Genomic DNA, 23,158 nt, shown 5'->3' with positions numbered 1-23,158 from the left:
TCCAGATTTTTAGCCCATCATTGAGTCTATACATTGACTTGCGTAAATATGTGTACAGTTATATTTATTCCGTTTTTAAATTAATTTCACTAATATTATTGTGATATAATAATAGTAATATTAAAAATGTTCCTATGATTTATTTACAAAACAGTTTGTAAAGTAATATTTTCTGTATTTTCATAGATATATTGTATAAGATGCTTGCTTTGTTTACCAAATAAGTGGATCTAATTGGATTTGCATTGTAAACATTAAATAAAAGTTAGAATGTTTTACTCTGTATTACATATGTTAGGTTATTAGTTATGATGCTCCTAAAATCATTCAGCATAAATCCGCAGTTTTTTTTTTTTTTACAAAATTCTCTGCAAAAATAGTAAACATAAATGTCCGCAGATTCTGTCTGGCACTACTCAAAAGATTACTTTCATTGAAATTAAAAATTTAATTCAGCCAGTAAAATTTACAGTGTAGTAATTATGAACCCTGAACTGCTACTGCATGGTTAAAATAATTGTGCTTTAAAATATTTTAATAATAATATAAGGTTAGCATGACCTACTTAGTCAACATTGCTTCTGCACTGCAAACTTTTATGTTACGTTTTTATTTATTTATTTATTTATTTATTTATTTATTTATTTATTTATATTCAACTTACTTTGTAATGTAAATTTGACTCCCAAGTGAGAACAGCTGTTAAGCAGTTTTGTGCCGAACAGCAGGGCTCCACATGTGCTGTTTGTGGATGTGTACGTGGCAGATTGTGACTCAGCGTCGTTTCTGACTGAAGCTCAACCTGTTATGCTGGCTATATATTTGGGTTCCTCATCCCTTTTAGAGACATGTTAAAGCGCTGCACAGTGGGAGAGAAAGAAGCAAGTTGCAGGTACCATGTCATGTGGAGAAATGTCTGCAAAAGCTGGTAATCACTTGGATGTCAGAGTTTTAGAAAAGCTCTGACTTAAGGAAAGAAAATTCGAAGGTGCGGAAATGTTTCTTCAGTAATTTTTTTTCCACTTGTTGGCAAAGTGTACTTCATTAAGTTAGTTGAGGGGGGAAGAAGTAGCATCATTGATGAAAACAGATTGTTGTTATTATTAGCACAGTTAACTAGTTTATTACCATGTGACAGGAAGATATAAACTTTACATAAACATGATATCAGAGTTTTTCATACATAAAATTTTGTGTATATGTAAAAAAAAAAAAAAAAAGTTAAAAAACGCACCCAAAACCTAGACTTTCACTTCAAATAGCGTATACAGAATCCGTTTGGGAAACATCGTCTATTTATCACTGTGAAGCACGTCAGCTGACAGGTCACGCACCGGTTTATAACCATTTTTGAGGATTGTATAGGCACCTGTAATGAAAAGGAAGGGAATCCCAACGCTTTTTTATTCATTTCAAAGTGTTTTCATACCCAAATAAAATTAAAGCACAGAACAGACTCACATTTAAGAGCAAGGGGCGGCCCCTGGTGGTTCGGTGGTATGGGTTGCAAAAAAGGAGAATCGACTCTTTAATGTTTATTGCCACCCTTCAGCGAAAGACTGAAAATACAGGAGAAATACCTTTACGGGATGATAGCGGGATAAACTGTAAAATACGGGAGAATCCCGGGAAAAACAGAAGGGCTGACAGGTATAATAAAAATAGGTGGATGGAAACGTAGCTATTAACTCCCATAGTCATTTTTATACAAGTCAGAGGCCTTCAGAGTCCAACTTTCTTCAAAATATTTAATTTTAGTGTTAGACAACTCATGTGAAACCACTTAAGCATGTGTATATGGGTGAACTATCCTTTAATATATTTTAGTTTTTTTATAAATGAGCAAATGTGGCCTTTTTCCACCGCTGTCCATCAAAACGGTACATGCGAGACAATGTGTCTTTTCTGAAAAGCATTAGTTTCTTACCGAAATCTTCCTAACCTCAAACTTATAAAAAGTACATCAAAATGTCAGTGAGATATACTGTAGCACATCAAATCGAGTGACCTATAAAGCCTCTCAAAAGATTCATGTTTCCAAATAATTTATAACCGGTCGCCCTTGAATTCCGCCTCAGACAGCGATTAGAAACGTCCTCACAATCTTGCTCAGTATGTGAGCTTTGTCCTGCAACACGTTTGATTGATGTTATTTGAGGTCAATAATTACACCCCATGACGTACATGCTATGCAGATAAGAAGTATCGCACGAAAACAACATTTAAATTTAGAGCCTCGAAGAAAAAAATACTGCAACCGTATTCCTAGTTTCCCCTGGATCTCGTGTGTGAGAAAAAGCTTCACTGTGACGATGGACTCCGCTTTAACCTTGTTTAAGTGTAACCGAGTGAGAGAAAGAAAACTGCTTTTAGATCTTTGAAGTTCATTCTTTCATAGCAGAAATAGAGCACTTTAATTAGCCATCTATAATGCTTCGGTGGCAAGTCTCTTCGGTGCTGCCGCATGGGGTTTTGATGTCATTTCTTGAAAAACTCAAAGCCTTTTAACTCTGCTCTCAAATGACTTCTGAACGAAAGCTGTGTGTGTCGATGTTCGGGTTTCAGAGGTTAATGTACTTATTATTTTGAAGTGATCAATGATAGCGCACCAATCATTTCCCTAGAATTTTTTTTCTTTGCGAATCCATGAGGATCATAGCATTTGTTATATAACAGATCTATTTTCAGAGCATGTTATTTTTGTTAGGTGACAGTCATGCGGTAGTGCTTCTCCGTTTTGTAATTTCTTTTATTGCTTTATTAATTGCACCATAAGGTGAACAAAATTGTTTTATTATGCCACTACAACAGCAACCTTTCATTTCATAAAATGGTCACACTTTACAATGTGGTTACATTAGTTAATGTATTTACTAACATGAACAAACAGTGAACAAACCATTTATTACAGTATAAAATGAAGTTTGTTAATGTTAGTCAATAAAAACCAAGTTGTTCATTGTGTGTTCTTATTAACTTAATGTAAACAAGCAGAAATTTGTATTTTAATGATGCATTCGTAAATGCTGAACTATGATTAATAAATGCAATAAAGTATTGTTCAATGTTAGTCAAAATTTGTAAATAAATTAACTAATAAAACCTTATTGTAAAATGTGACCCATAAATAAGTAGTCTTTTAAAAATAAAGTAAAATAAACTATATAAGTTTTCTAAAAACAGTCAATTACATCTTTATCCTTTAACAAAGAAAGATTTAGTAAACTTTTTTGTTATACACTCATCGGCCACTTTATTAGGTACACCTGTCCAACTGCAGCTAATCACATGGCAGCAACTCAATGTATTTAGGCAAGTAGACATGGTCAAGATGATCTGCTGCAGTTCAAACCGAGCATCAGAATGGGGAAGAAAGGTGATTTAAGTGACTTTGAACATGGTATGGTTGATGGTGCTAGACAGGCTGGTCTGGGTATTTCAGAAACTGCTGACCTACCGGGATTTTCACGCACAACCATCTCTAGGGTTTAAAGAGAATGGTCTGAAGAAGAGAAAATATCCAGTGAGCGACAGTTCTATTGGTGCAATGCCTTGTTGATGCCAGAGGTCAGAGGAGAATGGCCAGACTGGTTCCAGCTGATAGAAAGGCAACAGGAACTCAAATAACCACTCGTTACAACTGAGGTATGCAGAAGAGCATCTCTGAATGCACAACACATTGAACCTTGAGACGGATGGGCTACAGCAGCAGAAGACCACACCGGGTGCCACTCCTTTCAGCTAAGAACTGGAAACTGAGGTTACAATTCACACAGGCTCACCAAATTTGGACAATAGAAGACAGAAAATCATTGCCTGGTCTGATAAGTCTTGACTTCTTGACATTCATATGGTAGAGTCGGAATTTGGCATCAACAACATGAAAGCATTGATCCATCCTGCCTTGATACAAGGTTTAGCCTGGTGGTGATGGAGTAATGGTGTGGAGGATATTTTCTTGGCACACTTTGGGCCCATTAGTACCAACTGAGCATTGTGTCATTACCACAGCCTACCTGAGTATTGTTGCTGACCCAGGCCAATCCCTTTACTACCACAGTATACTTATCTTCTAATGGCTACTTCCAGTTATGAAGCATGCAATGAATCATCTCAGACTGGTTTTTTGAACATGTCAATGAGTTCACTGTATTCAAATGGCCTCACAGTCACCAGAACTTAATCCAATAGAGCACCTTTGGAATGTGGTGAAACGATAGATTCACATCATGGATGTGCAGCCGACAAATCTGTAGCAACTGCGTGATGTTATCATGTCAGTATGGACCAAAATCTTTAATGAATATTTTCAGTACACTGTTAAATCTATGCCATGAAGGATTAAGGCAGTTCTGAAGGCAAAAGTGGGTCCAACCTGGTACTAGTAAGAGTACTTTGTACCAAACAAAGTGGCCGGTGAATGTACTGTATAATAGATATTTTGAGTTACTATCAATTCTGAATTGACTGAAAATACTGCATCTAAGAAAAAAAAAACCTACTAAGAGTATGTCTTAATATATATATATATAGTCTACTTTGTTTATGAGAATGTGGATGTAATAACCACTTTAAGGTTATCTATGGTTCTTTGGATTTGCCATAAATACTATATGTATGTGTTTTGAGTGAAAGTTGTGTTTTATTTCGGGAACTACTCATAACATCTTAAAATGTAATCAAGAATATTACAGTATGATTATATTAGAAAATATGTTGAAACACAAACATACACACACAGAGAGATTTAATTCTCAATCTGCAGTCTGTTTTAAAATCTGTTGTACCTTTGCCTTGGAAACAAAACATAATACTTGTGAGGAGTCTATATTTTGTCTGCATCTGGATGGTCAAAAGAGAAAAGTAAACAGCAGTTTTATCAGTCTGGAATGGAATGGTCACACTTCATGATTCTCCATTTCATCAAAAGCATTAAACTCAGACCTCAGATATGTTTTTGACACTGTTGCGAGGCACTGAATCCCAATATGTACCCACCCCCCCCCCCCCCCCCCTCACCATCTTTCCAAAGCAGACCTTAGAAGATGAATACCCTGAACCCTGAATACCACTCTAAAATGGGAATGCTCTTTTACCAAGCAGTGTTGATACATTTGTTTCAGTTGCTATTGGTCATTTATATTCTTCAGACTAAGAATGAAGGAAGGTCCTTAGTAATAAAAGCTTATTTGCGGAGCCTTAAATGGTTCTTTGGCATCACTGAAAGTACATATATATGTGTGTGTGTGTGTGTGCGTGCGTGTGTACATGAGTGCGTGCGTGCGTGCGTGTGCGTACTGTATATACACACACTTAGGTCCATAAATATTTGGACTTCAACACAATTCTAACATTTTTGTCTTTATACACCAACATATGGATTTGAATTGAAGCAAGATGTGCTTTAACTGAAGACTATCAGCTTGAATTTGAGGGTATTTACATCCAAATCAGGTGAATGTTGTAGGAATTACAACAGTTTGCCTCCCACTTGTTAAGGGACCAAAAGTAATTGGACAAAATAATAATCATATATCAAACTTTCACTTTTTAATGCTTGGTTGCAAATCCTTTACAGTAAATTACAACCTGTAGTCTGGAACGCATAGACCTCATCAGACGCTGGGTTTCATTCTTGGTAGTTCTCTGCCAGGAATCTACATCAACTATCTACAGTTTCTGCTTGAACTTGGGGCATTTTCTCTTCAATTTTGTCTTTAGCAAGTAAAATGCATGCTCAATCGGATTCAGATCATGTGATTGACTTGGCCGTTGCATTAAATTTCACGTCTTTCCCTTCAAAAACTCTTCATTCTCCATCTGCACTGTGAAGCATCGTCCAGTGAGTTCTGAAGCATTTGGCTTAATATGAGCAGAAAATATTGCCTGAAACACTTGAAAACTCATCCTGCTTTTGTCAGCAGGCCTATCATCAATAAATACAAGAGAACCAGCTCCACTGACAGCCATACGTGCCCACGCCATATCATTTGTGATACAGGGACACTGGAGCATTTTAAGCCTCGATTCATCAGCATATCACTCGTATGTCAGCCTATAGACAAACCATCGACGGGATTTATATATATATATATATATATATATATATATATATATATGCATATGTTTGTGTGTGTGTGTGTTTTTTTTTTGTTTTTTTTTTTTGCACTGGACATTATTTCGCACATCCTTGTAAATAAATATTGGATTGTTTTTCGGGGGGGATGATTTTTTTTGTGTCAGGCCTCTCACGCCTCATAGTGCACCCACTCCAGGTTCACGACATCACAAATAATAATAATAACAATAATAATAACAAAAATAAATTAGCATTACAGTGACGCAGTGGGCAGCATGATCGCCTCACAGCAAGAAGGTTGCTGGTTCGAGCCCTGGCTGGGTCAGTTGGCATTTCTGTGTCTAGTATGCATGTTCTCCCCATATGCGTGGGTTCCTCTGGGTGCTCCGGTGTCTCCTCCAGTCCAAAGACATGCAGTATTGGTGAATTGAATAAGCTAAATTGGCTGTCTATAAATGTGAATGAGTTTGTATGTATGTTTTCCAGCATTGGGTTGCGGCTGGAAGGGCATCCACTACATAAAACATATGCTGGATATGTTGGTTCATTCCACTGTGGCGACCCCTGATTAATAAAAGGACTATGCCAGAAAGAAAATGAATGAATAATAATAAAGTTTCCTTCCCCTCCTTACACTAGATCAGGGGTCACCAATCTCGGTCCTGGAGGGCCGGTGTCCCTCCAGGGTTTAGCTCCAACTTGCCTCAACACACCTGCCTGGATGTTTCAAGTATACCTAATAAGACCTTGATTCGCTTGTTTAGGTGTGTTTGATTAGGGTTGGAGTTAAAATCTGCAGGACACCGGCCCTCCAGGAACAAGTTTGGTGACCCCTGCACTAGATCTTACTTCTCTGAGCAGTATCAGTTGCTTTGTATAAGTAGCGCTTCTTGTGCATCTTGCTTCATGTTGAATCACCTCATTTGTAAGTCACTTTAGACAGAGCCTCTGCTAAATGCCTAAATGTAAACGTAAATGTAAGTTAAAGTCATCATTCCCTGGTAGCATTAGCTGTTGTGAGCATGTCAGAATGGTGCACAATGATTTAGGAAGCATCTGACTGTAGAGGGAGAGATCCCAAGTGAGCTGAGACATGCAATTAGAGTTTACACCCCCCGGAGGCTGCAATCCTGCACCTTTTCTCACAGTCTCTGAGACACGATTAAGCATAATAGTAAGCACTCTTCATACAGACTGGTCGGCTTTAAAGCAAGAAAGCTGGCAACACTTTATTTTGGTGTTCTATTTGAGTATTAGTAGACGGTCTGCTTAATATCTGTTGATATGCTCCTTCAACAGACATTTCACTGAATATAAGAAACTTCTAACTATAAGAAACTGCAAGTACGTGTCAACTTACACTAACCCTAACCCCAACCTAACAGTCTGCTTATAATCTAATGAGAATTAGTGGGCATGTAGATGCAATGTAACTTAAACGGACCATCAAAATAAAGTGTGACCCAAATGAGTAACTGTATGTGGGCAGCTGCAATACCCATATACAGAACTTAACTTCAATACATTTCAGAGTAATTGTTCTTTTAAGTGGAATCCCTTAGTCTGGAATCCCCCCTCACCAAAACATAACTCGTAGTGACTGATTAATTGATGCTTTTTCTCAGACCACTCATCTAAAAATAGATAAAGGCCAAGCAGATGACTGGAAATGGATAGAATTGGGACTTTGGGATGGAAAAGTATGTAAAAAAAAAAGCAATAAATATGCGTTCGCTTCCAATGATCAGGACCTTTCAGTTTATGCAATAATGATATGACAGGTACACAGTCTTCTGAAGCTGGAAGGGCACTCCCACGCACTACCTGCAATGCTCAGGCCTGTTATAGTCTGTTGTCATGGAAACATTCAGACAAGTTGGAGGGGGTCGTTGCTTTGCTTCCCCATTTCTCAAGATTTTTTTGTCACTGTGCATTGCTTAAGGTAGGGTTTCTGTGAATTGTCTTATAAGCACTGGAACTTAAGATGTTATTTTGGCCAAACTTCATTGTAATATACAATTAACAAACCATTAAGTAAAACTATTTGCTCAAACTACTAATTAGCTGCTTATTAATAGTTTGTAATGTAGTAGTTGGGATTAGTTATTGGATATGATTATGGATGTAGAATTAGATCATATAAGTACTAATAAATAATTAATATTTTAATGATATTAAGATAAATAAGCCAGTTAAACTGAAGTGTTATCATTGTTTTGTGTTCTCAGAGAAGTGCACGGTGAAGAAATAATGAGATTGAGCTGAAGTCTGCTTTCATTGATGAATCACACCATGGTTCCAAACAAATGAGTGTCTGCCCAAGCCTTAAATTGGTGGCTCATGCTGTCTGTAATCTTATTTACATGGATGTGTTGGGCCACCAAACTGAACTCATTATTCTGAACTGCATTTATAGTGTTTATAGCATAACAGTATTATAATTATAATATATATATATATAATTATGAATAATTGGTTGGTTGGTTGGTTGGTTGGTTGGTTGGTTGGTTGGTTGGTTGGTTGGTTGGATTGGTTGGTTAGTTAGATTGGTTGGTTGGTTGGTTGGTTGGTTGGTTGGTTGGTTGGTTGGTTGGTTGGTTGGTTGGTTGGTTGAATGGTTGGTTGGTTGGTTGGTTGGTTGGTTGGTTGGTTGGTTGGTTGGTTGGTTGGATTGGTTGGTTAGTTAGATTGGTTGGTTGGTTGGTTGGTTGAATGGTTGGTTGGTTAGTTGGTTGGTTGGTTGGTTGGTTGGTTGAATGGTTGGTTGGTTGGTTGGTTGGTTGGTTGTCTGGTTCAATGGTTACATTGGTTGGTTGGTTGGTTGGTTGGTTGGTTGGTTGGTTGGTTGGTTGGTTGGTTGGTTGGTTGGTTGGTTGGTTGGTTGGTTGGTTGGTTAGATTGGTTGGTTGGTTGGCTGGTTGGTTGGTTGGTTGGTTGGTTGGTTGGTTGGTTGGCTGGCTGGCTGGTTGAATGGTTGGTTGGTTGGTTGGTTGGTTGTCTGGTTGAATGGTTACATTGGTTGGTTGGTTGGTTGGTTGGTTGGTTGGTTGGTTGGTTGGTTGGTTGGTTGGTTGGTTGAATGGTTAGATTGATTGGTTGGTTGGTTGGTTGGTTGGTTGGTTGGTTGGTTGGTTGGTTGGTTGGTTGGTTGGTTGGTTGGTTGGTTGTTCGGTTGGTTCAATTGTTAGATTACTTGGTTGGTTGGTTGTTCGGTTGGGTCAGTTGTTAGATTAGTTGGTTGGTTGGTTGGTTGGTTGGTTTGGATTGGTTGGATTGAATTGGATTTAATTGGTTGGTTGGTTGGTTGGTTGGTTGGTTGGTTGGATGGATTTGGTTGGTTGGTTGGTTGGTTGGTTGGTTGGTTGGTTGGTTGGTTGGTTGAATGGTTGATTGAATTGGTTGGTTGGTTGGTTGGTTGGTTGGTTGGTTGGTTGACCGACCGACCGACCGACTGACTGATTGACTGACTGATTGACTGACTGGTTGGCTGGTTGGTTTGTTGACTGACTGCCTGACTGACTGGTTGGTTAGTTTGTTAGTTGGTTGGTTTGTTGACTGACTCCCTGACTGACTGGTTGGTTAGTTGGTTGGTTTGTTGACTTGACTGGTAGTATTTAAAACATTGATTGCTGGAGGATTGAAACCATAATATTAACATGGCCGTACTCACACTAGGTACAGACTGGTTGGCTGGATGGTTGGTTGGTTGAATGGTTGGATTTGTTGGTTGACTGACTGACTAACTGACTAACTGACTGACTGACTGGTTGGTTAGTTGGTTGGTTTGTTTGTTGACTGACTGCCTGACTGACTGGTTTGTTAGTTGGTTGGTTTGTTGACTGACTGCCTGACTGACTGGTTGGTTAGTTTGTTAGTTGGTTGGTTTGTTGACTGACTGCCTGACTGACTGGTTGGTTAGTTTGTTAGTTGGTTGGTTAGTTGACTGACTCCCTGACTGACTGGTTGGTTAGTTGGTTGGTTTGTTGACTTGACTGGTTAGTTAGTTAGTTAGTTAGTTAGTTAGTTAGTTAGTTAGTTAGTTAGTTAGTTAGTTAGTTAGTTAGTTAGTTAGTTAGTTAGTTAGTTGGTTTGTTGACTGACTGCCTGACTGACTGACTGACTGGTTGGTTAGTTGGTTGGTTTGTTGACTGACTGCATGACTGACTGGTTGGTTAGTTGGTTGGTTTGCTGACTGACTGACTGACTGATAGATTGTTTGATTGATTGATTGATTGATTGATTGATTGATTAAATGTTTAAAAATATATATACAAAATACAAAAATTCATTAGTTATGTATGATAACAATAAAATAACACAAGAAGAAAGTACTGAACTAATGAAATGTATTTAAAGTTTTATTTAAAAGGCTTTTTGGTGATGGCAGCTTAAAGACACCTCTCATATGGAAAATGAAGTCACATGAATTGCTTAGGTGTGAGTTTCTTACAGACTTCAACAGGGTGTAAAAACATGATGGTTCTGTGGGTCTCGTCTATCTATTTGATCTATTTAGTATTTTTTATTGGATTCAAGTCAAGTGATTGTCTGGGCCATTATACATTATGTTTCTCTGAAAGCATTTAAGTGTTTCCTTGGATGTGATTTGGATCATTGTCTTGCTGAAATGCCCACCCTTGTTTCATCTTTATCATCTTGGTAATGTACGTGTTAGACTGAAGCAGCTAATATTTATTTACAATAAGGAAGGGCAGAGGGTTGCTGAAGAACTACTTAGAGATTTCAGCTGCTGCCTGGGCTTTCACTGCCTTTCCACACCTAGCTTTCTTCATATATTAAATACCTTTTCCCTGCATCATTTCATTTTATTACACGTAACTTAATTTGTAAACTATCCAGATTTGTTTTCTCTGCACATATTATTTTCTTTGGTTGTTATCAATGAATTTTCAAGTCAATAGCACCTTTAGAACTGTTTTCTGAGAAATATATATATTGTACTGATTGTCTGACATGAGTGATTTTTCTTTTATGCAGCTTGATGCAGATCGAGATGAAGAGGAAGTCTTCTATGACATCAGCATGACAGTTGACAACAAACTGTTCCCCACCAAAGAACCTGTGGCAGGTAAGCATATATAAATACTACTTAATTTGGTTAAAAATATATAAGATTTTTTATAAGAATTTACAGTGTGATAACAATGTAATGGCCTAATTAAAGTACTGTAATATAATTACACACATGTTAGGTAAGGGTTTAAGCTAGGGATGTCCCGAGTCCGAGTCATTTTATTTTGAGTATCTATCGATACCCGATCCGATACTTCTATAATACATTTTTAAAAATTAAGAAGAGTGAAGAAAAAGATCCAAGATGTTATTTATTATTTAATTCACCTTATTTTAACATTCAACAACTCTGTTAAGAAGCAGAGCATTTATGTAAGGTAGCTTAAACAATCGTGCAATAAATAACATAAATTCTTCACTTTTGGACTGTAGTGCAATAGTAAATATATAAAAAAAAAATCTAAAATAAAAACAAATAGCACCACAACTTAAAATACCCAGCAGGCAATGCTAAAGTTATATATCTTACTGTTTACTATGGCAATATTGTCGTCATCAGCTTTATAATACCTCCAGACCGCAGACATACTCACGCTTTCCACTTCAAGCTGCTTCCGTGTTCTAGTTTGCCAATTTTTTTATTTATCAAAAGAATCGACTCTTTAAATCTGAACAAACTAATCATCCAGCGATCATTTAAACAGACAGTTGACTTCTATTGCTATCAAAAATAAAAACCCATTTATGTTAAAGCTGGGTAACAAGATCAGAGTTTAAGGCATTAATAAACATGCATAGGCACATTTTTTTATACAAAATTACCCTTTATTTACTAATCTAACAGAAACTAATGCCTAACACAAAGACACATTAAAACAGGATGTAGAGAAGCGTAAATGAAGAAAAGAAAGAATTTGAGAGAGTGTACCAAGTTACCAAAACCAAGGTAACAAAAAATTATCAATTTAACTCTTATATAGTTTCTTTAGGGTTACATTTAGTTTACACCAGTTGAGTGGTAATCCGGAGGTGTTACTTGCCTTCTTGTGTGATGTGAAGAACTCCCACTATTGAGTGGTGGTTCTCACATGGTGAGCTGATGGTCGGCTGTTTGTCCTGTGTGCCTTGAAGTGGGCTGGAGTCTGTCGTTTCAAGTTTTTGAGGCGACAAAAGGACTAGTCGTGTTGACTTCTGGTTTCACGGCACACTAAACTTAAATAGACTCTCGACAGAAAAAGAACAGAAAGATATCAGAGATGGGAATCTCTGAGCTTTATACGCTTAACCCATTTTTGGGTTAAGAGAAGCTGTCCTGAGCTGGAACGAAACAACTGTCTCTGGATTGATCACTTTGCTCTGTCCTTGTTCTGAAGTTCTCCGGTGTTCTCTGGGATGCGGCCTTAGTCACCAGTTTTTATAAGGGTGATCGAATAACACCCTCAAAAGTTAAGTTGACCAATGAGAAAGTTAACTTCCCGAGGCACGTTTTATAGTTCTTTGTTGTTGCTTGGTAATTTTGCATATGGGTGAGATGCAGATATGTTTCTTAAATAGTTAATATCTTGCACAAGTAATAGCATAAAATGTAAACAATTGTTCAGTACACCAAATTAGCTCTCCCAGGACATCAAACATGAACTATCCATAATCTTGTTTAGCTGTGGTAGTATTTAAAACATTGATTGCTGGAGGATTAAAACCATAATATTAACGCACGAGCAAGAGACTTGTTGCAAAACATAAAGAGGGAATAAAGGTTTGCATTAAAAGCATAAGTCTTAAGCAAGGAGCGTATAGGAGCTTGACTATGGCCGTACTCACACTAGGTACAGTTGCTACGCTTGTCCCCCCTCCCATCTCCCCCAACGCCTCGCACTCACACCACAAATGGGCCTCGGTGCGCTTACGTCATCGCTGCTGCGCTGTTCAGTGAGAAGCGCTCTCTCACTCAGCAGCACAGTGGAGATTTCTCTAGTTATATCGTTTCAGTCGTTTGATATGCAGTGACATGCAGTCAAATATTTCGCCAAACAGTCCTTAGGGATGCGGTGACACGCAGTCAGATATTTCGCCAAACAGATCCGCCACTTTTGGCGCTCAAAAACAATCATAAAGCCCTCGTGCTGCAGGAATGAGGAGATCTGCTGAAGGCGTGCAGCTGTCATGCTGTGAGGAGTTCTTGTCTTTAATAAACTACGGCAGTTTGCGTTCACTGAACAGTAAGAATGATTAATTAAATCCATATGAAACAGTCCCTTAAAAGTCACGTCTCGTTTTCAGTTTCGGGCTTTGGCGCGTTTTGCACTCACACACAAGCGTACCGTGCCAAAGCCCAAGTGAACCGCGCTCAGGCACACCTCTTCCAACCGGGCCAGGGCCGGCCAAGTGAACCGTGCTTGAGCCCGATTCAGCCCACTCACACTTCTCAAACGATCCGGGAAACGGGCCAGGGCACGGTACGAATGGCATAGTGTGAGTAGGCCCTATGTTTCTGTTCATTTCCGAGCACATTCCTTTTTATGATGTAATTACCTTGGAATTGAATTACAAACTGACCGTTCAGTCTTTTCTGGGTAGGAGAGGCTGACTGTGTATTGTTTGTTGAATAAAGCAAAATAATTATCTGTCTGATCAGCCAAATCTGTAAAAATATCAATCCCCAACTTTATATAACAGTAGAAAAAGGCAAAAAAGAAGACAAAATCTGTGATTATCCAACCATTTTACACTTTGGCCATGCTTTCAGCTAAGGTGGTCTGGGTAAATCATCTATTGTACCTGACTTTATATCAAACCACCAAAATCTGTAAACACACATCAGAGGCAGTTTTCTTCTTAGAACAGCTGAAACTCAAATTGTCTGTGTAAGATGGGTGTTTTTCAAAGTAGTCAAAAGGATTTAGATATGCCACAAATGAAAGTTTTTCCAGTCTCTGGTTTTAATTAATCATCCTGTCAAGATTTCCTCGGCCTGACAGAAAGTGCACATCACGGACGGTTTGATCTTGAGCCACCGGATGACAACAAAGCCTCCAGTGCTAATTTGATCTCCTCAGAAAGGTGTTTTCAAAGTCACTGTAAGAAAGTTTCCCTTAAGAGCTCACTATTCAAAGAGGTCCATGTCTTACATTGTCATGACTGTGTCAGCGTAATTTAAAACAGGTCCATTCTGGAAACGTAGCCCTATATACCTTTCTGAAGAATGTGAATTATATAGCCAGAAGTACTGCATGACTGCTACGAGGCGGTGTGGCCCCGTTCCTTTTTGAGCTTATCACCAGATCGCTTACCTCCATGTAGACGGCTTTCCCACTGTTACCAGTTTGTCCAGTTAGCTTGCCATGTACGTCTGTGAACTTGAAAAGCAGAAAGGAGTTGACCACGACGACAGGGTTCGAGTCCGGTAAAGAACGGTTCCATAAAGTGGGTAACTCAAAAACAGAAGCCAAAACTCAAAATAAACAAGAGAATAACAGGGTGAGAATGCTTTTTCTGGAATGCTTTTTAAAACTGTTGGTTGGGTTTAGAGAAGTGAGGGAGCGCGCATCAATTGGTGCTTTTGAAAACACTTAGGGATGAGATTTTTCCGTATAAATACGGATTTCCATATTTTCCAAGCTCAATGGGGTGACCACTGTAATTTGCATAAATCAGAAATTAATTTATTTATTTATTGTAGGAGGAGGGGGGTGTCTCCATTGTCATTGAAGGAAAGGAGCTGCTTCATTCCAGACGTCTTTAGGAATGTAATTGTAGACCAACCTAAGTTACCGTTTATATAACATAATGATATTGTGTAGTCTATAATGTGACAAAGCCACCAACAATATGCAAGATTATGAAATCGATTTGAATGCGTGCATGGCTCTGCACTTTTTCCACGCTCTCATTTGCATGTCATGACAACGTGCGCTCTGTAAATTATACATACAGCTGCAGGACGTACATTTATTATTACTCTCTGCAAGGCATCTGTCCTTATGTCTTCATTAACTCAGTGCTACAGTCTAGCACCTCAAATTTAATACCGGAAAGGGTCATACGTTTAGATAATACAAATTTATAAAAAGTAGTGTCATACTAGTGGTGGGCCGAGACTCTTATTGCGCAATAAAAAAATATTTCTGTTAATCTATTCTCAAAGTTGGGTTGGGAGTTGGGTCTATTCTACGCAAGCTATGATGACTTTGACCTTGATATTTTACCGCAGATATATACCTGAACGGTGAGCCATCTGAATCAAATCAGCAGGATGCCTGACTTTAACTGCAGTTCAGCAGTTTCACTTTTATACATGAACATTTCATTCATGCGTTTGTGACAAACAAGGGTATTCTACATAAAATAAGCAGTAAGGACTGGTAAGAGTGTTAAGGATTTTAATAATGCATGCCAAATGGAAAGCAAAAAAACCGACTAACCGACTAACGATGTGTGTGTGTGTGTGTGTGTGTGTGTGTGTGTGTGTGTGTGTGTGTGTGTGTGTGTGTGTGTGTGTGTGTGTGTGTGTGTGTGTGTGTGTGTGTGTGCGCGGTCCTTTACCGATAGCCACATGTGTGGATCTATGGCGAAAATATGGCGAAAAGTCCTACATGACGGTAGTAGTTTGATTGCGGTGTTTACTTCAATAATGCCACTAATATCTACATACTCCTCATGTCATAATTCCATTTCTGTTTAGTTCAGTTATGACTGTAGTCGGATTAAGGTGATCAAAAATCGCTGATTCGAGCTTATGTAGGCCTTTAGTTCAAAATTCAAGGTCAACTGAATAAACAGTCAGTAAACACAAGTACATCTTTTTGAACATAATTTATTTTCATCACCAATTATTATAGTAGAACAGTTTCTCAAGCAGTTTGTGATGCATTTTGTAAACAGGAGATGAGCCCCTGGTGTAATGCGCCACCTGGCTTGAGAAACCTGTTCTCAAAGACTTATTTTTGGGGTGGCACACATATACTAAATGCATTTGGCAGAATTCAAATGAGCCATTTAAATCTAGACTAATTCCAAGATTAATCTAGATTTTTTAAAAATCCATGCCCACCTATAAAACATACATTTTATAATTATTTAAAACTATTGAAAACAGGAACAAAGCCGAAGATAAGGAAAGTGAAAGTGACAAACTCTTATTAGCGATGTATGATTTTTTTCAGGGTGGAATGTTAAAGTATATTAGTCTACTCAGTTTAATAGGACTTAATATTTTTACCATTTGAATTGTTGACCGACTAGTCTACTAAATTACAGGGAAAGTTATATTCTCTGGAGAACTAACGGAGTTAGTGGCACCATCTAGAGGCGGTGTGTGGATCTGCCCTGACATTGAGGTACGAAGTACCTATTAAATATTACTTAGGTCACTATTGTACTGCTAAAACAAAAATTGAAACTTAAATTGCTTGGCCAATAACAAATATTTCTATACAGAATATTATATATTACTTTCTTTTGAAGTTTCTATATATTATCTAAAAACACACACGCAATTCTATGCAGCTGTAATTCCTACAGCGTTCACCTGATAAATACCCTCAAATTAAAGCTACCAATCAATTCATTGTGCTGGTGTACAGAACCAAAAATGTTAAAATTGTGTCGATGTCCAAATATTTATAGATCTAACTATAAATGTAGTTCAAAACTTTTCTTTTTTTTTTGGGGGGGGGGGGGGGTCTCTCGTTTTCCTTCTTTTTGTCGGTTGATCGGTCAGTTGATCGGTCAGTCAGTCAGTCAACAGTGACCTCTGGTGGATTTACGCAAAAAGAGCAGGCACGGATGGCAAATTTGAGATCTCATAAAGCATACACAGCAGCCTCTGGTGGATTCGCGAAAACAAAAACTGCTAAAAAAAAGTACCCCCTGGGACGTATTTGGCTTTCCAGAAATATATGTAGCGGAATGTTTTCCGAATGAGCCTGGGTTGATGGAACCTGTCAATTATTTACATGACTCGTATGCAATATGGAGAGAGAGAGATTATGGGATGAATAAAGAAGGTCAGTGGATGACGCCTGGGTAGTAGTTCAGCTCTAATGCTGTGTGTCAGTCTCTGTGGGGTTTGTAACCTTGAGGATATCTGGGAGGTGAGGAAGTGAAAAGACTGCCACATCGAGGTCAAGCGTTCCTTGGTGTGGCAGATATCAGCCCAAAAGACACCAAAGAGTGAATGAATTGGCCCCGGTGGATTTGGGGCATCAGGAAAAGGCGGTTTGTGACATTCTTTTTTCGTCCTTCACTTGCTGCTGATTTATTCATGTGAGCTTTAGAGCTCTGCTGTCTTACACTGGAAGCAGCAGTTGGTATACATTAAGCATAAATGAATATACCGCCTTTTAAAAAAGTGTTTTTAACCATGTTAACATAGACAAAATATGTTCTATATTAAATAGTTATATTCAGTAAAACTAGAATGTGGTCAGCCAATGTCTTTAGGAATAGAACTGCATTTAAATTCAGGTATTGCAAAAAAAAAAAAAAAAAAAGTGTATAAAATAGATATATTTTTATGGTTCTCTTGATTTTTCCTCAATTAAAATTGTATTTAATATTTTTCTTTAATAATTAACTAATTTTTGCACCATGTTATTACATTTTTTGTAAAATTAGTTAGAGTTTTGGCTTTGGTACTGACTAATGTACTGTATATGGGTAATTCTTCAACTACGGGCACTTTTATGTCCTTTGATCATATATCCAAAAATATATATAATTTTGTTCAAATTCCTCTTTCTTTGTCAAACTAACAATAAAACCTACTTACCTAATTTACTACCTTTCTATTATTTTTTTCATATTATTCAATCTCCTTTTAGGTGTCAAAGTCACTGTTTTCACCTTCAGTTTTAAACGTCAACAATGAAAATAACATTTTAAAATATTATGTATCTGGTATCTATTAATGTATCTTGATAGAGCACTAGTAAAATAAGCTAAATATTTTATAGTTATTAATGTGAGACTATTATCTGTTTTTTTTCTGTCGCACAGTATCAGTGTCATTTCCATCACAACGCTGTAACGTCGCTTTAAAAAGTTTGTGTGAAAGATTAATTAGGTGGTTTCTATGAAAATACATAGTGCCATCTGAGAACATGTTCAAGATGGAGGGGATTTAAATTTTTATCAAGGTAAATATTGCTTGATAAGGAAATACATTTATTCTACGTCATTACCGAACATGTTGTACCTTCAAAGATGTTTTAAAAAAAAACAAACAAAATAAGGGTAAATAAGAGTGTTTTGTATACATGAAAGGCTAGCATCAATTCAAAGCTCTGTCATTTCCATCAGCACACACATTTAAAAAATATATATTTAAAAAGTTCTCATTACACATTAAGGGCTCTATTTTGACGGTTCATGCGCAGAGCGCAAAACGCAGGGCGCAAACGCTTACAGGGAGTGTCAGAATGCATTTTTGCTAATTTAAGGACGGGAAAATCCGCTTTGCGCCGTGGTGCATGGTCTTAAAGGGTTGAGTTTATTTTCTTAATGAGTTATTGGTGTGTTTTGAGAATAAACCAATTAGAGTCTCATCTACCATTCCCTTTAAGAGCCAGCTGCGTTGCGCCATAAGCACATCCGCTATTAACAGGACGTAAAGTAAGTCTAAGTGGAAAAACTGAGCATTTCACTAGCAAACAGTTAACAGTTTTTTTTAACAGAAAACTGTTAAACAGAGCATCTACTGCGTGAGAATGAGAGATAATGGATCTACTTTCACTTTCGCTTCAGGACAGGGAAACCTTTACGCACAGACATCTATTAGTCTATAAATAATGAATAAATGAACAATAATAACGAAGTGTGTTCAAAAACCTGAGTTATATCCTAAAACACATGATGTGCCCCATATTATCCATTGCTGTCACTCAGCTACAGGTTTTATTTATGGAGAAAATTACAAAACACTGCAGTGTTTGAGTGTCCTGTGTTTGTCTAAGAAAGTTATGGCTCATTTCCACTGAGTGGCCCCCTTTTGGCGGACATGGTATACAACAGAAAGTTTCCGTCGACATCACTCTCGCTCGAGGAAATGTCAAAGCTGTATTGGTCGTTCACATATTATATAAGAAGCACTTCTCACAAAACAGATGCGTTATACTAGAACTGTGCAATTAATCGAAAATTCTGTTTCGATTTTGACTTCTAACGATCATAAAAAAAAAGCATTAATCGAGATGATATGATTAGCGCATCATATACCGCCCCCTTTCCAGTTGTATACATTTGTTGCTCTGCAAAGCTTGGTTTCACGTGAAAATTACTAAAAGCATGTATTGTAATGTAAGGTTTGCAGCACGGGATGCGCATCATTCATTTGCGTACATTCAAATCATTCATGTTTTTGAAAGCGCGAGAGAGAACGCATGCTGTTGTGTGTGTGCGCACTCAGCCTCAAAGACGAGCAAAGCACACACATCTAAAGTCATCTCAATGCCAGCGCTTTAATGGTCAAATACTGTAGGTGTCAAAATGCTGTATTTAGTGATTATCCATATTAACCCTCATTTGTGCAATAAACAAACGAGTTGAGAATCATAAGACACGTGAAAGAGAAACCATTTAAGTGACAGCGTGCAATTTTCCTGCTGCCGCCTGTTTTTATCATTATTAATCAATCAACAAAAGGATAAAAATCCCTCAATGATCTCGACTGAGGAACTTTTGTATCATATTTTTATTATATTGTATTTATTTCTCTTTCCTTATTTATAGTGAAGAAAATAACAACATATATACAGTTGAAGTCAGAATTATGAGCCCTCCTGAATTATTAGTCGCCCTTTCCCCCGCTTTTTCTGTTTAATGGAAAGTTTTTTATCAATCCATTTCTAAACATAATAGTTTTAATAACTCATCTCTTATAAGTGATTTATTTTATATTTGCAATGGTGAAAAAATATAATATTAGACTAGATTTTTTAAAAAAAAATACAAGCATTGAAATTAAAGTGTGATTCAAATGCTTAATTAGGGTAATTAGGCAAGTCAATGTATAACAGTGGTTTCTTCTGCAGACAATCAAAAAATATATTGCTTCAGAGGGCAAATAATATTGTACTTAAAATAGGTTTCAATATATTAAAACCTCCTTTTATTCTAGCCAAAATAAAACAAATCAGACTTTCTACAGAAGAAAAAATATTATAGGAAATACTGTGAAAAATTCCTTGCTCTGTTAAACATAATTTGGGAAATATTTATAAGGAAAAAACTTAAAATTCACAGGAGGGCAAATAATTTTGACTTCAACTGTAATTTGAATAATCTTGATTACAATTATGACCAAAATAATCATGATTATGATTTATTCCATGATCGAGCAGCCCTAATGTATACACATAAATACTTGCGTATAAATGTTTATTTCTAACCTTTATATGAACATGATTTGAATATTACTGCAAATGAATGATTAATTTTTTATTAATTTTGTGTTAATTAATTTATTTGAAGATCATGATTGTAACACTAACACCATTATGAATGTAATAAATCAGATGCTTGTTTGTAATAAAAATCATTATTATTGTTTGGTTGTTCAGACCTGACTCTAACTTGGCCTAAACATCAACAAGTCTCCCTTATGTTTGGCATGGTGCTGGCCAAGAGAGTGATTCTGATTGAGTGGAAATCTTTTTTTTAAATGGTTAGCTGAAATGGTTTCTGCCCTCAAGCTGAAAAGGTTATATTTCTCTAGATTTAGCAAACAGAAGATGTATGACGAAATATGGGGCCCCTTCTTTAGATATATAGGTTGATAATGTCTCTGTAATATTTTTTTCTCTTCCTCTTTATTTCATTCTATTTATTCATTCTTTTTGGCTTAGTCCCCTTATTAATCCTGGGTCGCCACAGCTGACTGAACCTCCAACTTATCCAGCACATTTCATGCAGCAGATGCCCTTCCAGCTGCAACCCATCACTGGGAAACATCCATCCACATTCATTCACAATCATACACTATACGGACAATTTAGCCTGCCCAATTCACCACATGTCTTTGAACTATAGGGGAAACATTCGAATGAGAACATGCAAACTTTACACAAAAACCTCAACTGACCCATCTGAGGCTCAAACCAGCCAACTTCTTGCTGTGAGGTGACAGCACTATATACTGTGCCACTGCGTCGCCACGTCATTATATTTAGTTTTTTTATTCCATTAGTCTGGCTGAGATTTTTTTGATGGTAATGTATAATTGCTGAATTGTTTGCTAGTGTTTAGTGCATGTTTAAGGTAATAACACTGAGATAATTTTGTAAAAACTTTGTTAATAAATTAATATTAATGCACATTTTTAGGGGTATGTGGACGGGCAAAGGGACAGATTTAGTATTGGAATAATAAATTACAATACTGTCACTTACTTTATTGAATGTTATACATATTAAATATATATAACCCAACCTACGCAATGCTCGTTTATAAGTGTGTTGACAAATGTAAGATTATCTTAATGGATACTGGCTACTGTCCGTTTTATTAAAGTCAATTATTTGCAATATGTGTATATATATGTACAATATGTGTACGACAGGGCATAATTACAGTGGCAGTGTTAATTACGTGCCAGCATACTTGTGAGATTCAGTAGGAAACCAAGGCCACTTCTATTTTTAGTGTATCTGAGGCTGCTTAGACTTGGTCAAGCTTCAGCCGTTGGCTTTATAGATCAGGTCTGTGGTGTTTTGCCATTCATGTGGAGCAAAGGTTAATTACACCTTCACCCCCCTCCATGTTAACCCTGCTGCTAATGATTCAACTGTCGTTATCTATTTCATGTCGACCGATATAAGATCCTGTTCTTTTTAAAAGTCACTTGACAGTCATTTGAAAGCCAACTGTCACAGCCAAATAGATTGATTCCTATTACTTTCACTGAACTGTGATATTAATAAGTCCAGCAGTAATCCATTTTTATGCTTCAAATCAAACCCCTCAGATATGTCACTGTGCGTTTGCCCCTACTGGCCAGTAATTTCCAATAACTCAAGCTGTCTGTTGCAGAATTGTGTGTGAATTCTGTGACATTTAATCCTTTTCATATACTGGGTTTAATATACACTCACCAGCCACTTTGATAGGTACTAGGGTTGGATACCGAAACACGGTGCCATTGTGGTACCGGTACCTTTGGAACCGGTATGCACCGGATCAAATCAGCATATGAATTTCGGTGCCTAATTTCAGTGCTGCAACAAGAACGTATAGCAGGTCGCGCACCAGAAGTGCCACTCAGCGACGTACAGCGCCATGAATTCGCAAGTCAGCGACTGTCCGCGGCATGCACCCACGACTCATGACTGTTTATATTGTTCATGAATGTTTATATTTCTGCCATGCCACAGAGCACCATCTGAATAGTTTCATTTAAATAACATGCGAATGTGCATGTCAGGTGTGTGATCAACTGTCATGTGCGCGCCGTGCCGCGACTCTGAGCGGTGCATCCGCTGACGCCCTTAAGAAGCACAAAAGGGTGCGTTAAAGGCACATGTAAGTAAGCGTTGTGTCACACCATCTCTAAATGTTTAATTCTAAACAGCTTTGAGGGATACGGATATCAGCGATGTCAGGCGTTTGTAATTGTAGCTTATAAAAGGCAAAGCGCGCACTACAGTGTATGTGGCGATCGACTAACTTCATCAACACGCAAGATCGCGTTCATCTAATTTGCTTAAAATAAGCATTCTGGTAACACTTTAGAATAACTATCTGTTATAACTAGTTAATAGACCATTAATAAACTGTTAGTTAACAAGTTATAAATGACTTGTTAAACAAAAGTTAATAGTTTGTTAATTATTTACAACTGTGCCTTATAGATGGCTGATAGATAACTTACAAGCCGTTTGTTGACAAGTTGTAAATGACTTCTTAACTGTATTTTAATGATTTATAACTATACCTAATACATTTTTAAGAGATCATGAACAAGCTGTTAGTAAATTACTTAATAAAGACTTGTTAAGTATCAGTTAATAACTTGTCAACTAACGGCTTGTAAGTTATCCATTGCCCATCTAT

General features: G+C 37.3%; 1 protein-coding gene across 1 annotated transcript in view; it reads left to right on the top strand.

Annotated features, from left to right (window-relative positions):
• ak5 (adenylate kinase 5) overlaps positions 1-23,158 on the top strand; it is a 213,479-nt gene that overhangs the window by 125,148 nt on the left and 65,173 nt on the right. The window contains exon 7 of the mRNA NM_001100084.1: positions 11,078-11,168. Coding sequence (NP_001093554.1) covers positions 11,078-11,168 — 91 coding nt within the window. The remainder of the gene's footprint in view (positions 1-11,077; positions 11,169-23,158) is intronic.

This window comes from Danio rerio, chromosome 2, assembly GCF_049306965.1.
Source record: "Danio rerio strain Tuebingen ecotype United States chromosome 2, GRCz12tu, whole genome shotgun sequence".
In the NCBI taxonomy this organism is placed as follows: Eukaryota; Metazoa; Chordata; class Actinopteri; order Cypriniformes; family Danionidae; genus Danio; species Danio rerio.
The sequence above is the reverse complement of the archived record's forward strand: the minus strand, read 5'-3'. Positions and strand labels throughout refer to the sequence as shown.